General features: G+C 40.0%; 3 protein-coding genes and 2 non-coding genes across 5 annotated transcripts; 2 read left to right on the plus strand and 3 right to left on the minus strand.

Moving 5' to 3' along the window:
* Positions 1-512: 512 nt before the first annotated feature.
* PCYB_101383 lies at positions 513-595 on the plus strand. Its single transcript has one exon. It is a non-coding gene; the product is annotated as a tRNA-Leu (tRNA).
* Positions 596-1,884: 1,289 nt separating this feature from the next.
* On the minus strand, positions 1,885-1,957 carry PCYB_101387. Its single transcript has one exon. It is a non-coding gene; the product is annotated as a tRNA-Glu (tRNA).
* A 1,801-nt stretch (positions 1,958-3,758) lies between these two features.
* Positions 3,759-7,680, plus strand: PCYB_101390 (hypothetical protein; the record flags this gene model as incomplete). Its single annotated transcript, XM_004222688.1, has 11 exons — positions 3,759-3,836; positions 4,288-4,343; positions 4,601-4,722; positions 4,876-4,964; positions 5,125-5,190; positions 5,380-6,391; positions 6,605-6,670; positions 6,892-6,951; positions 7,092-7,171; positions 7,299-7,471; positions 7,656-7,680. The coding sequence occupies exons 6-11, from the start codon at positions 5,380-5,382 to the stop codon at positions 7,678-7,680; spliced, it is 1,416 nt and encodes a 471-aa protein (XP_004222736.1). The 5' UTR covers positions 3,759-3,836; positions 4,288-4,343; positions 4,601-4,722; positions 4,876-4,964; positions 5,125-5,190.
* An 894-nt stretch (positions 7,681-8,574) lies between these two features.
* Positions 8,575-10,350, minus strand: PCYB_101400 (hsp70 interacting protein; the record flags this gene model as incomplete). Its single annotated transcript, XM_004222689.1, has 2 exons — positions 8,575-9,935; positions 10,335-10,350. 2 exons carry the CDS (start codon positions 10,348-10,350, stop codon positions 8,575-8,577), a joined length of 1,377 nt encoding a protein of 458 aa, XP_004222737.1.
* A 2,619-nt stretch (positions 10,351-12,969) lies between these two features.
* On the minus strand, positions 12,970-13,503 carry PCYB_101410 (hypothetical protein; the record flags this gene model as incomplete). Its single annotated transcript, XM_004222690.1, has 1 exon — positions 12,970-13,503. A coding segment is annotated over one exon (534 nt), but the record flags the coding sequence as incomplete, so codon positions are not given.
* Positions 13,504-13,969: the final 466 nt, after the last annotated feature.

Genomic DNA, 13,969 nt, shown 5'->3' on the forward strand with positions numbered 1-13,969 from the left:
AAAAAAAAAAAAAAAAAAAAAAAAGTTGATTTTTTCAAAACGTTTGAGAAAAATATTCATTTGAAACTATCACTGGAAGTGCGAACTTCGACTTCTGGTGGATTTAAAAAAAAGGCCATTTCAAATACCCAGTGTTAGTTTTATAAAAAATCGCAATAAATACGCGAACGAACAAATCATTCATTCATATGTAGATGGATTCACAAGAAAGGGAAAGAAAAAATCAACACTGCACTTGGCAAAAAGTTATAAAAAAAAGTGCCCATGCGTGTAGAATAGAACCCAAAGTTGCAGTAAAAAAATATATCGAAGGAACGCATTTACATTTAATGGATGCATTTATTTAATGTATAATATAATGGTAATAATTATACATACAGCGTTGAAAAAAAGTGAGGAATTAATTTTTTTTTTTTTTCTTTGTTGCGAATGCGAAGCGGCTATGTGACTTCCATTTTTCGGTGCATGCCCCACGAAAGAAGTTAGAATTTTTTTAACAATTACCTTTATGAGCACGGGTGCCCGAGTGGTTAAGGGGGTGGACTTAAGATCCTCTGGTCACTAGACCGCGTGGGTTCGAACCCCACCTCGTGCAGATTTTTTGCAATATCCATCGAGTTTAGGAGTTGTGGTTACCTCGTAAGAGATCATTTTATTGCATATAAAGAAATATTATTGCAGTTTCGGATGATGATTGACTAGCTGGTGCTCTCTCACCTTTTTTTTTTTTTTCTCTTTCAACTATTTTGTGAGCGCAAAAGAGTTTTCATGGTACTATAAAATGTAACAACATCTGCATAAGGCATGTGGGCACAAAATATTCACATAACTTCAATTTATGTAATGCGTTGTAGGGGGCATTTTTACTTATAAAAATGAATCAACCGAATTGACCCTTTATTTTCTCCCCAATTTGACACAAAAAGTGGGTTGCTAAACAGTGGGAAGACAGAAAAATCCATTTCGCAAAAGAAATAATTGTTAAATTTTAATCATGGACTGAGTAAATTCAATTATTGGATGATTATTCATTTTTTCATGTCTCCATTTTGTGTGGAACTATCAGGTGGGGCACAAATCTGACATTATGGATTCAGTTGCATGGGTTCGTTTGCCGTCTCTACCATTTTGCTTTTTACGTTTCATATTTTACGCGGCCAACAGCTGCACCACGTACATACGACTTATAAAAGTTTCTCAGTGAGGAAGATCAGGATGGCCATTCCGTCCCACAGCACATATTACAAAACTTGATATGATAGTAATCACCTACATTTTTGTTGTGGTAAAAGCGTTACAAAGGAGTTGCTTAATTGCTCGGTGATCAAACGGAGGGGTGATGCAGGAAAAAAATGCTAAGTTACCAAGATTAACTTGAAAAGAGGTAACTTTTACGCAACAATAAAATGTGTTTTTTAAAAAAGGAAATTAATAATGAAAAAATCCTCACTTATCAGCCCAAGCTACGCATCTTCGCGCGTTTACAATTTTGGCTGCGCGTAAATAAAAGGGTGAAACAAACGTATAGTCACAATCGCGATTTTTTGTAACAAGCTAAAATGAATGTATAACCAGGCGTCCTTCCTTATCTTTTCCCGTATATTAAACTTTCCTTTTCGTAAAAAAAGTCCTATTTTATGTTAAAAAAATTGTGTGCCTATTTTTTAACTAGAAATTGTGGCGCAAAATGGGCAACTTTTTGGTTAATTTTTTTTTTTTCGCACAAGCACTTTTTTATTTTTAGCAATTAAAAATTGTTGAAATGTGATCAATTTGAATTTTTTTTTTTTTTATTAAATCGTGACATTGTAAAATTTGTTTTAAAAAATATTTTAAAGAATTTTTTTCTAATTTTCTTTTTAAAAAAATGTTTGTTTTTTTTTTTTCCCACGCCGGGACTCGAACCCGGGTCGTTCGGGTGAAAGCCGAATATCCTAACCATCTAGACTACGTGGGATTCATACGTTATAGCGTACGCATCAATTATATATGTAAATACTTCGCACAAGTAATATTCGCAAAAATTATATTTTTTTTGTATTGCACCATAAAAGAGAAGAAAACGTCCAAAAAAATATGGAGAGTATCAAAATAATTACATAAATTGTATTCCGCGGGCCCTACATTGCGAGGAAAAACCGCATGCACAGTGTGCCACCATGCGCGCATAAATTGTAGCAATAGTAGTAACTCTGGCAAATGTAAGAAAAGGTAGAAAAAGTAGAAAATGTTAGTGCAAAAGTTTTATAGTAATTTCTAACTAGAAAATGAGAGCAACCGATTGCACATTAGCAAACATTGCCAATGCACACACATCGCCCTAGCAAAGTCCTAAAAATACTTACGATAAGTCCTAGAAATACCTAGGATAAATCCTAGAAATATCTAGAACAATCCTAGGAATACCTAGCATTGTCTTAGCAACGTGCCTGCAGACTAAGATAAAAAAATTCAAAAAATAACCGAAATGTTGCACATGTTAAAATGTCGCTCCTTTCTTTTATTTGCACAAAACGGACATTTTTTTGTTTATTTTAAAAAAGAAAATTAATAATTTATATTTCCTCGGATTATCCATCTATCGTTACATTTCTTCACTTTTGTTGTACCGTACGAGCACTTTTTGCAGTCAACCCCCGTATGCGCGAATCTGCGCTTGTGAAATGTGTACAATTGTGCACATGTAGTAAAAGCGTTTCTCCGCCATTCTGCTTTCGATTTTTCTCTCATTTTCCACAGAGGTTCCTCCGATTTTCCACAGATTTTTCACTCTCATGTGCCACCCCTGAATTGCCATCATTCCACACACGTTCTGTGTGCGCATGTGTATGCATTTCGTCATGCGTCTTTGAAAAAATGAATAATTTGTCCAAGCGCACTGGTAGACTTTCCTCTTGGGGTGTGCAACAGCTGTGTATGTAACCGTTAGCGGAATAAATAAAAAAAATGTATTCTTTTGCAATGCAATTGAGCATTTGTCGAACATTCGTTCTTTTTAACGCGACTGGTATTTCTTTTCGTTTCGTTTAGTTATGTTTCGTTATGTTTCTTTCTGTTCTGTTCAATCATTTTTTCTTCCCAACATTACAGACTGCCATTTCGAAGTAAACGAACGCCACACGCTTTGTACCAAAAATAAACAAAATACTACACGATATGAACGTTAAAATAAGTATAACTCCATTTCGTGAAAACTAATGTAACAAAATTGAACGTTTACTCCTTTTGTTCGCTTCGTCATCTGCACCACTGATTGGCACACCTCTTTAGAGACAGATTCTCCCATTCGAGCATATTCTTTTTTTCGTTTCGAAAATTTTATATGAATAGCTGTTCACCCACTGTGCGGATATATCTACTTGAAGTCTTCCACCCCCTTTTGTTGCATCCTGACTTATTCGTTTTGAAAATTCTGTTAGCACTGTTCAACGGAGAAACTCCCCCTTCCCCCTCGAGACCATTTACAAGTGCCTGTGAGTGTATTTACGTGTATGTGCTTGCGTTTGTGAGTGAACAAAGGAGCGCCTGTGCCATGCAGGACGGTGTGCACCCATCCATATGCACATGCATGTATCTACGTACGTGCGTATTCGTTCTTGAGTTTGTGCATGGGTTAGCGAGATGGAGAAGCGGCGCTTGCCACGCTTACGCCTTCGCACTACCATCGCGTTATTCACCAAATAGCACATCCTCCATATGCACAATTCTTCATTAACAGCTGAAGGAGAAGTCCCATCTTTAGTTTTCCTAAAAAAAATATGCAAAGTATTAACAGCATATCGAACACAGAGCAGCTGCTTCATTTCTTCGATTCACTCATAGCCGACGGATATATCGTAAACAGGAAAAAAAAAATTCATACATACATACATATATACATGCATACATATATACACATAAGTCGTTACAACTTTGTTGGAGAGACAACGACATAGCATCATTCTGCAGTGTCGTTTTGCATTTCCGCGCGTCCGTCTGTCTATACATGTGTGCACTGTGCTTGCCACTTTCGCACATTAAGAGAAAGTTACGACTCACAAAGGTTGAGCCTCATTCGTGCCGTAGCAGTGTGTACCAAACGTAGATCACCTTTTTGATGCGTTGAACCACGCAAATAAGTTCCCCCCCTTCCCATGTCATGTAGCTTACTCTTCTCAAGTGGACACGTTCACATGCATATGATTGTATATTATGTGTGTTGTGTAACGCCGTCAAAAATAAAGCTAACATGTTTGGAGCTTTGTTAAAAGACCCCCTCAAGCAAATACACCTTCTTCTCCTATTTAGGTTACCATCCTGGGCATCAAACATGTGCTGAAGTTATCTTCTGATTTGTGTCAAAAGTGGGTGAAGGCAATTCACACTCGCGTGTACATGCGTGTGTTCATACGTTCATGCATGTCGTGTGCTCATCTTTTTCGACATATCATCTGATAAGAAAAAAAAAAAAAAAAAAAAAAATTGTAGCTTTTTTTTTCCTCTTGTGTACGTATTAACTCTCCGTTTTGTTCTTTTCCCGATCACGCCAAACAGCTACTCCTTGCTGATGACTCTGTTTTTGATCGCTTCCTTCCCTTTTGCATTCTCCTCCGTCTTGCAGATTCATCCTCTACTACTTCGAGAAAAGGAAGGACCAGCTGCGCCCCACTTATTTGGTTGAAGGATTTAATAAGAGCAGGACCGAATACATTTGTTCCATTTTTCACGAAAAGGATGCTCTAAGTAATGGCCCTTTTCAGAATCTCCGCGGTAGCAATGGTGACGATTGTGGCGGTAGCCTTAGTTCCCCCTTTCTACACCCGCATCAACATTGTTACGTCCCATTTATAACGGGTTCCCCACTTCGAAAATTTTCATCTCTACCCCCCTCCGTAGGAATGCTAAGAGAAGGTAACTACACCGTAAATATCTACAGTGTGCAGTCGAATAAGAACAAGGCAAATTTATCCGCACTGTGGAAGCAGGTAATGGCATGGTAGACTTGAGCATGTGCTGTTACGTGTAAAGCTGTGGTGAAAGTGGTGCTTAAAAAAGGGACCACTTCTTTTACATATTCGTGTCTCTGTTCTGTTGGTCTTTTTTTTTGCTTTTATTTCGCCCTGCTCGAATTGCTCCTCCTTGCAGGAACTAAACGAGATCCACAAGACATGTCAGAAGGACGCACGCGGACAGCCCATCATCCCGCAGTAATTAAGCGCATGTGCATATGTACATTAGTTTAGGCTTAGTGTGTATGAAAAGCAAATTATTTGTATCTGTTTGTCCTACTCCTGTGCAGTGAAATGAGAGAGTTAATTTGCCAATTCATGTGAGACACCTTTAACATGCTTCCCACCCACCCCCACACACATACATACACACCCTTGTAGATTCTCCAACATGCTACTCACGGATGTGAAGGCTAAAATAGACGAATATTGCCCTAACTCACATTATCAGTTTCCGCACATTATGTACATAGCTCAAGGAAACGTTGCTGAGAATGAAGCTGCAAAAAATATGAACTTTGAGCCGAGTGTAGGCAACGCTGGTACTCATGAAAAGAAAAATGGAAGGAGAGGAAAAAACTGCAACAAATTCAGAGCTGATACTGAATGTATAGACATATATCTTAGAAAGAAGAAACCTAAAGAAGAAAAAGTTTATGCTTTTCAACCCAAAGAGGGAAACGAATCTAAGGCTGTAACTGTACAAGACATGGATCAAATGATGATCACAAGTTACGTGGATAATAATATGGTTGGTTCCAATTATGAGACCAAAATGGAAGACACTAATTTTGGAAAAAACATGACTGACGTGAATTATGAGACAAACATGACTCGCCTGAACTTCGATCATAACACGTTCGGCATGAATTATGAGACCAACGTGAATGACACCAACTTGGAAAACAACGTGAATGACACCAACGTCGAAAACGTGAATGACACCAACTTGGAAAACGTGAACGGCAGCAACTTGGAAAACGTGAACGGCAGCAACTTGGAAAACGTGAACGGCAGCAACTTGGAAAACGTGAACGGCAGCAACTTGGAAAACGTGAACGGCAGCAACTTGGAAAACGTGAACGGCAGCAACTTCGAAAACGTGAATGGCAGCAACTACGAAAACAACAACTGGAAGTCCTTCATGTCGCGCATGATTCAAAGTACGAATGCAAGAATCGCTGAGAACAATATGAAGGAGAGAAAAACCCCTGGTAGGAAACGAAAGGCTAACAGCGATGCTTGTGCTGCCAACGTCAAAAAGGAATGTACTGTGGGAGATATAATAAACGGAAATGAGAACAAACCCAAAAGGGGAAGGAAACCAAAGACTGCCACTGTGGTGGTCACTATGAACAACGCTGGAAAGGAAGGTGAAGTTGTGGTCGTACCAAGCATAAGAGGTACACATGGGGGAGCGATTAGTGCGTTTCGCCATGCGCATACTGACTTACATCTGTGCGTTTCGCCATGCGCACAATGACTTACATCTGTACGTTTCGCTTTGTGTGTGTGTATCTACGCACTAGGTGGATCTCACCGCGAGTTCGAGCAGCCAACCTTCCCGCAAAGAAAAAATGCCAATGCAACTTTTTCTCCCCTTTAACCCAAAACAGGGAAAAAGAAGAACGATTTGCCAAAGGAAGAAGTTGAAAATTATGAGAAGCAAATGAAAATGGACGGTAAAGCCCAGCGATTGATAATGAAAAAAAGAATAAACTGACAATTGAGTGCATGAAGGAGGAAATAAAAATGTGCAAAAAAGGGGAGTAATGCTATGAACATGTATCACACGCGCTGGTACAACAGTCGACTGCGCGGTCAGAGAAGTTCCACCTTTTTTGTGTGCACATATTTCCAGTCCACATGGAATATTTGCTTTTTCACCCACCCCCATTCGCAGTGTCAAATAATGACCTGAACACAAAGATGCCCGATTTTGATAGCACATTTTGGGAAAAGGGTAAAAAGGAAAAAATGAGGAAAAAAAGTGAAATTACAAATTGAGTGTTTTTCCCACAACTGCAGGAACCCACCCCCATCATTTTTTATCCCCATTTCGCCACCTGCACTTTAATTTGCCAATTTTGTTCCCCTGTGCAGAATCAACGGAGACGAAAATTTCCAGCAAAATCCTGTACACGGAAGAGGAAGCGCAAGAGGTGATTAACGCAGCTAGTTGGGTAAATTAAAAAAAAAGAATTGCACATGTTTATAAATACCAACCGGGTGCGAAATTTTGTATCATGCGTTTTAACCACACAGTGATATTTTTTTTTTTTTTACTCACCATGTGTTCCTTTATGGCAGGACGAAAGTGTAGACATGTTTTATGAAAATGGCTACTTCGTTGTGGTTGACAAAAGCATATCTAAGAAGAAAAGAAACCCAAAATTGCAAGAAGGGAAAAACAAGGAAAACGTCAAAGAAAACTCCCCCTTCGACAATAAGAACAAGAAAGACCCTCAACAGACATTATTGACGTAAGTGGAGACGAAACGGACTTGTGCGTGAGCACGTGGATTTGTATGTGAATATCAAAGGGGGGCATATCCCCCAGTGTGCTTCCTCCCCCCCCTTTCTCCCCTCACATGCATAGCTTTTGTAGCTTTTTTTTTTTTATGTGTATACCCCCTGGACATTGCCTGTTTACCTTTTTCTTCGCAGGAATTTTTTCAAGAGAGTTGCATAAAGAGCACCAGCTAATGGAGGACTGTTTCCAAGTTTGAGATTTTTTTCTCTTCCCTGCAGCAAGCCTTATTATTGCGCTTCCCAACAGTGCGCGCGCTGGCTTTGTTCACCTTTGCGTATGGAATAATTTATTCGGCATTTTTTTTTTTTTTTTTGCGCTTCTTTTTTTTTAACTGTAGTGTTTGAGCTTTACTATGATTTTAGTTTTTGAGATTTGTTCTGCAACTTCGCTCTGCATTTTTTTCGCAGCTTTTTTTGTGCTTCTGTCTTTCGAGTTTTTGTGACACCTTTTTTTCCTTCCAGTGTGCATGCCATTTTTGTACCTGGAATTGCTTATTTTATTTTATTTTATTTTTTCACCTCTTTTTTTTTTTTACTGCTATATTTCGTTCATTCAAGTTTTCCAGCGTGGAAAAAAAGGGGTTTGATAAAAACGAATAAGTTAAACGTGTGAATGAGTAAAAAGAGCGTGTAAATCATAGCTTGCTATATTGTACATGCCCTGGCACATGGGCACACCGTTGACATAGGTATTTATATGCATGCCCACGTGCTTAAGCATGCGCTTAGAGGGGTAAGTGGGCACGCTAGTACGCTGTTCAGCCGGTATGCCATTTCGCTAGTGTGCTGTTCAGCCGGGCATGCCACTTCGCTAGTGTGCTGTTCAGCCGGCCTTACCACTTCGCAAGTGTGCTGTTCAGCCGACCATGCCACTTCGCTAGTACGCGCGCACAGCACAGCACAGGCAAGGAATGGGAAAATTATGATAAGGGATGGCGATGCTTCTCACATTTGCAGTAAAGTAAAATAATGTACATGGACCTACGTACACACGCGTACGCAGATAGTCAACAGCTTTCATGCGCGTGAGGATGCAAAATGCCTTTGGGGAAAATTAGTTTTTGCCTTTGCCGCCGGGCTTCCCCATGTTTCCTAAATCGGAATTTTTTAAGTTCTCAAATATGTGCTTGTACTTTGGGTCATTGGCATACTTGGACAGTAACTCGGGGTTGCTCATCATGTTTTGCATCATTTGGTAGAACTGCGGGTTGCTGAAGAGCTCTTTCATTTCTGGCGAATTTAAATCTGGCATGCCACCGGGCATTCCGCCTCCCAATCCGCCAGGCATTCCTCCTCCTAATCCGCCCCCTAATCCGCCAGGCATTCCTCCTAATCCGCCCCCTAATCCCCCGGGCATACCTCCTCCCATTCCGCCTGGCATGCCTCCACCCATGCCACCTCCTAATCCGCCTGGAAATCCACCTGGGTATCCTCCTCCCATCCCGCCTGGCATTCCTCCACCCATACCACCTCCTAATCCACCTGGAAATCCTCCTCCCATTCCGCCACCTAACCCACCTGGCATTCCTCCCGGGAAATCGCGAGAAAAGTCGGGTTGGCTGTAGGACGAGTCCGAGGAGTCCGAGTCGTAGTTTTCCCTCTTGCTGTTATCCTTATACGCCTTCTCTGCGGCCTTTTTAGCAGCCAACCTTTTCTTCAATTCCTTTTCCCTTTTTTTCCTTTTCTTTTCTTCCTCCTTATTAATTTTGTACCTTCTCTTCTCATAAATCTTCTTGTATTTTTCTTCAATCAGTTTTTGCATTTCCCATAAATCTTCATCATAATCGATTTTCTGTCCTTGTTCAATATCAGCATGCGCACTTTCCCATTTCCCCAGGTATCTGTATGCTTTCGCTCTAATTTTGTAAGCATTAGCGCTATCTATATTCAAATTTAATGCCTCCGTACAATCTCGTATGCAAGCTTTTGGTCTTTTCAAACTTAACAAAACGGAAGCCCTTTTTGTGTATATCATGGCTGATGGATTTCCATAGGAAATTATTTTATTGTATTTTTCTAAGGCTTCTTCAAAATTATTTTCTTGCACTAAATTTACAGCTTCCTCTTTCAAGTTACAGATTTCTTCAATTACCTCATCGGATAAATCTCCTTCTATGGTTGGAGCTAAAGGGGGGCACTCAACCGTTTCTTCTTTCATTAAATCTTCATCGTTTTCTTCCTCTTCCTCCTCTTCTTCCTCTACTTCCTCTTCATCTTCATCATCATCTTCTTCTTCCTTTTCTCCATTGTGGGACTTTTCCTCTGTACTATCTTCGCTTGGAATGTGTTCATAAAAGTCCTTGTCCTTTGGCACCTTTCCACCACAGCTTTCGATAAATTCCTTAAAGAAGGAAAACTCTGGCTTGTGCAAAATGGATGGGTCTTCCTTACAGAGGGACACAAACTGCTTCAGTTCTTCAACTGGAGGGGAATGAAGGAGAAATGGCACAGCAACGTTAGCGGTGGGGCAAAAGGTTTATCTATGCGTAGCATGAAACGAACGTACGCTTCCATACGTGCAAATGCGTCACGTGGCATGAAAAATGGGAAACAAGAGAGGAGCGTTCATTTTATGCAATTGCTAAAAGGCACGATGTGGTCTTCCTGCTATAAACTTCCATGCCTCGTTCGCTTCTTATTGTGTACGTACACTCCATACATTTTGTTGCATACCCATGTAGGGTTAAAAAAAAAAAAAACATGCATCCATCCATACATACTTACAAGCGCACAACACGCATAAATATCCATCTGTAGCATCACATTTATCTGCAACTTCGCAAACTATCGCTCGAAGTTTCTCTCAATTCTTACTTTTGTTAACATCCATTGTTGTGGGCGCGTCAATGAGGAAAACCAAAATGGGCTGCTGAAAATAGCGTTTTTTTTTTTTCTCTCTCTGTAATTAATGAGTGAATTCCAAAACCTGGTAAGTTTCACAAATGCAAGAGTAAAAAATCGTTGGAAGTAGAAAAAGGCCTACGCAAAAATTGTACTTTGCCAACAAGTTCACAGGAGAGTATATAAATGCTACATAAATGGAGGGAAGTAAATTTCTTAATGAACTGCCGAAGTATAAAATAATGCAATTGCGATATGCAGAATGTGATAATGCAATTGCGATATGCAGAATGTGATAATACAATTGCGGTAAGGCAATATACTATTCCTGGGCCTTTTTTTTTTCGTTTTTTTTCTTTTAAATTTCATGTAGCGCGAAAAAGTAGAGTGCGCCGCCTTTTTCATGCAAGTGGCAGTGCACGCGTTTAGTGCATGTAGGCTGAGGGGGAACACGGCCTGCACTTAAACACATAAACGTAGTATATGCATAATAATAGCACGCACGTGCTTAAGCATACTCCCTTCAGGCCTCACCTACACGACGAAGTGGCCATCGATTTTTTCTCCTCAAGATATGCACTTAACCTTTTTAGCCTAAAACTGCGTGGATGCAATAATGCCACAGGTCACTTAAAGTTAAAAAGGGAAGAATAATTTTCTTATCCACTTTTTTTCGATCAATAAAAACAAGTAGCGGATGCTTTACCCATCTTTTTTTGGCCTATAAAAATAACCGATTTTTTCTCCTCCTTTTCTTGGTCTATAAAAATAACCCATTTTTTCCCCTCGCTTTCTTGGTCCATGGTTTTGTAGGCACAAAAGAAAAAAAAAGGTTGGAAATTCCCCGAGCTACATGAGCATGTTTTTTAAGCAAAAATATAGGGGAACACATGGTATCGTAACGGCATTTAATTATATACAAGCATATACATACATGCTTATGTTTTATGAGAGCATTAAATGAGGAGCGTGATATGTGTGGGAAGAACAAAGGGGGATGTTTTCACCACCATGGAATGGCCAAAATGAATTTCAAGCTAAATCATTCAACACATTAAATGCTGTTCCGCCAAATTTTTTTAAAAAAGCAAAGACGCATTTTCAAGAAAGTTAAATTTTTCCAGCTAGCCATTTTTTGGAAGAATGCCCAACCGTTCCATCTTGTGCAAATGGCCGAACGATATGTGGTGGCCTGAGCATACACCGCAACTTAGTTACATATATTGTCGTATGCGCGGACGTGTTTATGTGCCTATATGAAACTTCTTCACCCGTTCAATCGTATTTTTGCAAAAATGTGCACCTTTTATTAAGGTGGAGAGGAAAAGAAATGGCCTACCATTTTGGCATAACAGCATTCTGGCCATTTCAATAAAGGAGCCGCCGTAATTGTCCACATGGCTAGTTGTGAACATTTTTTGCACGCCACATGACAGTGTACACTTGCTGAAGGTGCAGCGCAAGAAAATTAAAGACTCCCCTTTCACATTTATGTTTTAAGAGGAAATTATTTCATGTTCACCGGCTTTGGACAAGCACACTTTTTCGCAATTTTTACGCAATTTTTACCAGTTTTTACCAGTTTTTACCAATTTTTAAGCCATTTTTGTATCCCCCCCCCATGTCAGATTTCCCCGCGTGGACATACCGCTCGCAGGCACAGTTGAACGTATAAGCAGAGTAACCCCTCATGCGACGATTTATTTCGCGCGTTTTCATAAAAATGACTCAACGTGGCGGTCATCTTTTGTTAAACATGTTTGATTGTGCGTGCGCACTACAAGTTCCTTCGCTTTTAAAGAACGCGCATTTGGGTATAGTCGTTGGGGGGAAGGACTGCTACGCTCGCTTTGTGCTCCGCGTTGCCGCTTTCCCCCCCTCTGTTTCACCACGTTCCACGTTTAACTTTTTACATTTTTTTGACCCCTACGGAAAGGCTTTTTCTCCCCTCGTGTTAAGGTCCATTCATGCACGCTAATAATGAGATATGCATAAGTTCGTCTACGCCCATACGTATAAAAGAATGGGGCAACGAAGAAAAAAAAAAGGGAAATGTAACAATGGTGAATGCATCAAGGGTATCACAAAAGAGCTGTGCGCAGCACAGGTTTAAAAAAACGTCCGCTAAAAAAAAGTCAGCTAAAAAAAAGTCAGCTAAAAAAAAGTCAGCTAAAAAAACATCAGCTAAAAAAACATCAGCTAAAAAACATCAGCTAAAAAACATCATCTAAAAAAACATCAGCTAAAAAAACATCAGCTAAAAAAACGGCAGTTAAAATAACGTCAGCTAAAAAAACGTTAATTCGGTGAACATCATCAAAAAATTGTGGTCAAAATACAAGTCGTATGCGCGCCAATAAAAAGGTACAATAATATACACATGTAGTAGGTATATACATATGCTCATATACACCTACGTAGGTACCTACATGCACGTTCCGCCTGATAAGTAGGGCACAAAATTGGTCATTAATATGGTGGGAAGGCCTGTATAGAAGGGGTCCCTTTTTCCGGCCTCGTGCACTCTTTTTATTCCTTTTCCCATTCACGTCCCGTCATCCGTTTGCATTCATTTTTGTGCGCACGATTCTGCTCTCCCCCGTCACACATGGCATTCCAAGTCCTCACACATGTAGCCACTCTTCTGCTCGCGTTTCGACAGGTACAAATTAAAAGTGCACGTGAAGGAAGTAAACAAAATGGTAAAAATTAAGTAATAGTACAGCTTCACATAATAATCATCATCCGACAGTATACGTAAAACGTCTTCTAAAATCCCCCAAATCCCTACGGCACACAGAAATGAGCAGCAGTCAGCCATAAAACGCAGCACCGACTTCAAATTAACTTCATTAAGATTCAGGATACAAACTTGGGCACACTTATCTCCCGCGTCGTACCCTGCACCACTTATTATTGCTTTCTCATTTTTAAAAGCATTTCCATAAACACAAATAATGTCTTCATTTAATTCCTTTTCCTCATGGATTTCGTCTATGTTGTTGAAAATTACTTCGTCATCGTTATTGGATTCTTCCTGTATATATATTTTTGTTGATTTATCTGACCCTGTAAAATCTTTTGAGTTACTCCCAAAATATATTTTTTCTTCATCCTTTCTTATTACACAAAATTCATTCATTTAAAAGAACGACGTGTGATAAGGGTGGTGGTGGTGGTGATCTAGCAGCGTGTGCCTTCGTAAGGTGGAGTAGTGTACCTTCAGTGCGTTCGGTGGGTTATGCGCGTTCGATGGGTTATGCGCGTTCGATGAGTTTTGCGCGTGTTGCTTCGCCTTGTCTTCTTATATATATGCCTTACTGCAGCCCGATGTGCAAGCAGGTTAGCGGGTGCGCATTGTATACTCGTTTACGTATGCACCACGCACAACTGAACGGAAAAAGGCAAACGGATTTACGAACCACGGGGCGTCGAAACAAAATGGTATAAGGGCAAACTGGCGCTTCTACCCTTTCCAATAACAGAGCGCTTACTCCCGCGGGTTGAACCTATATATATATATATATATATATATGCATGCAGTACAGACACACCCCAATTGGAGCGCTCTATCTCTGGGCAAATGGAAACAAAACAGTCGTCACAAT

Source organism: Plasmodium cynomolgi, chromosome 10 (genome assembly GCF_000321355.1).
Source record: "Plasmodium cynomolgi strain B DNA, chromosome 10, whole genome shotgun sequence".
In the NCBI taxonomy this organism is placed as follows: Eukaryota; Apicomplexa; class Aconoidasida; order Haemosporida; family Plasmodiidae; genus Plasmodium; species Plasmodium cynomolgi.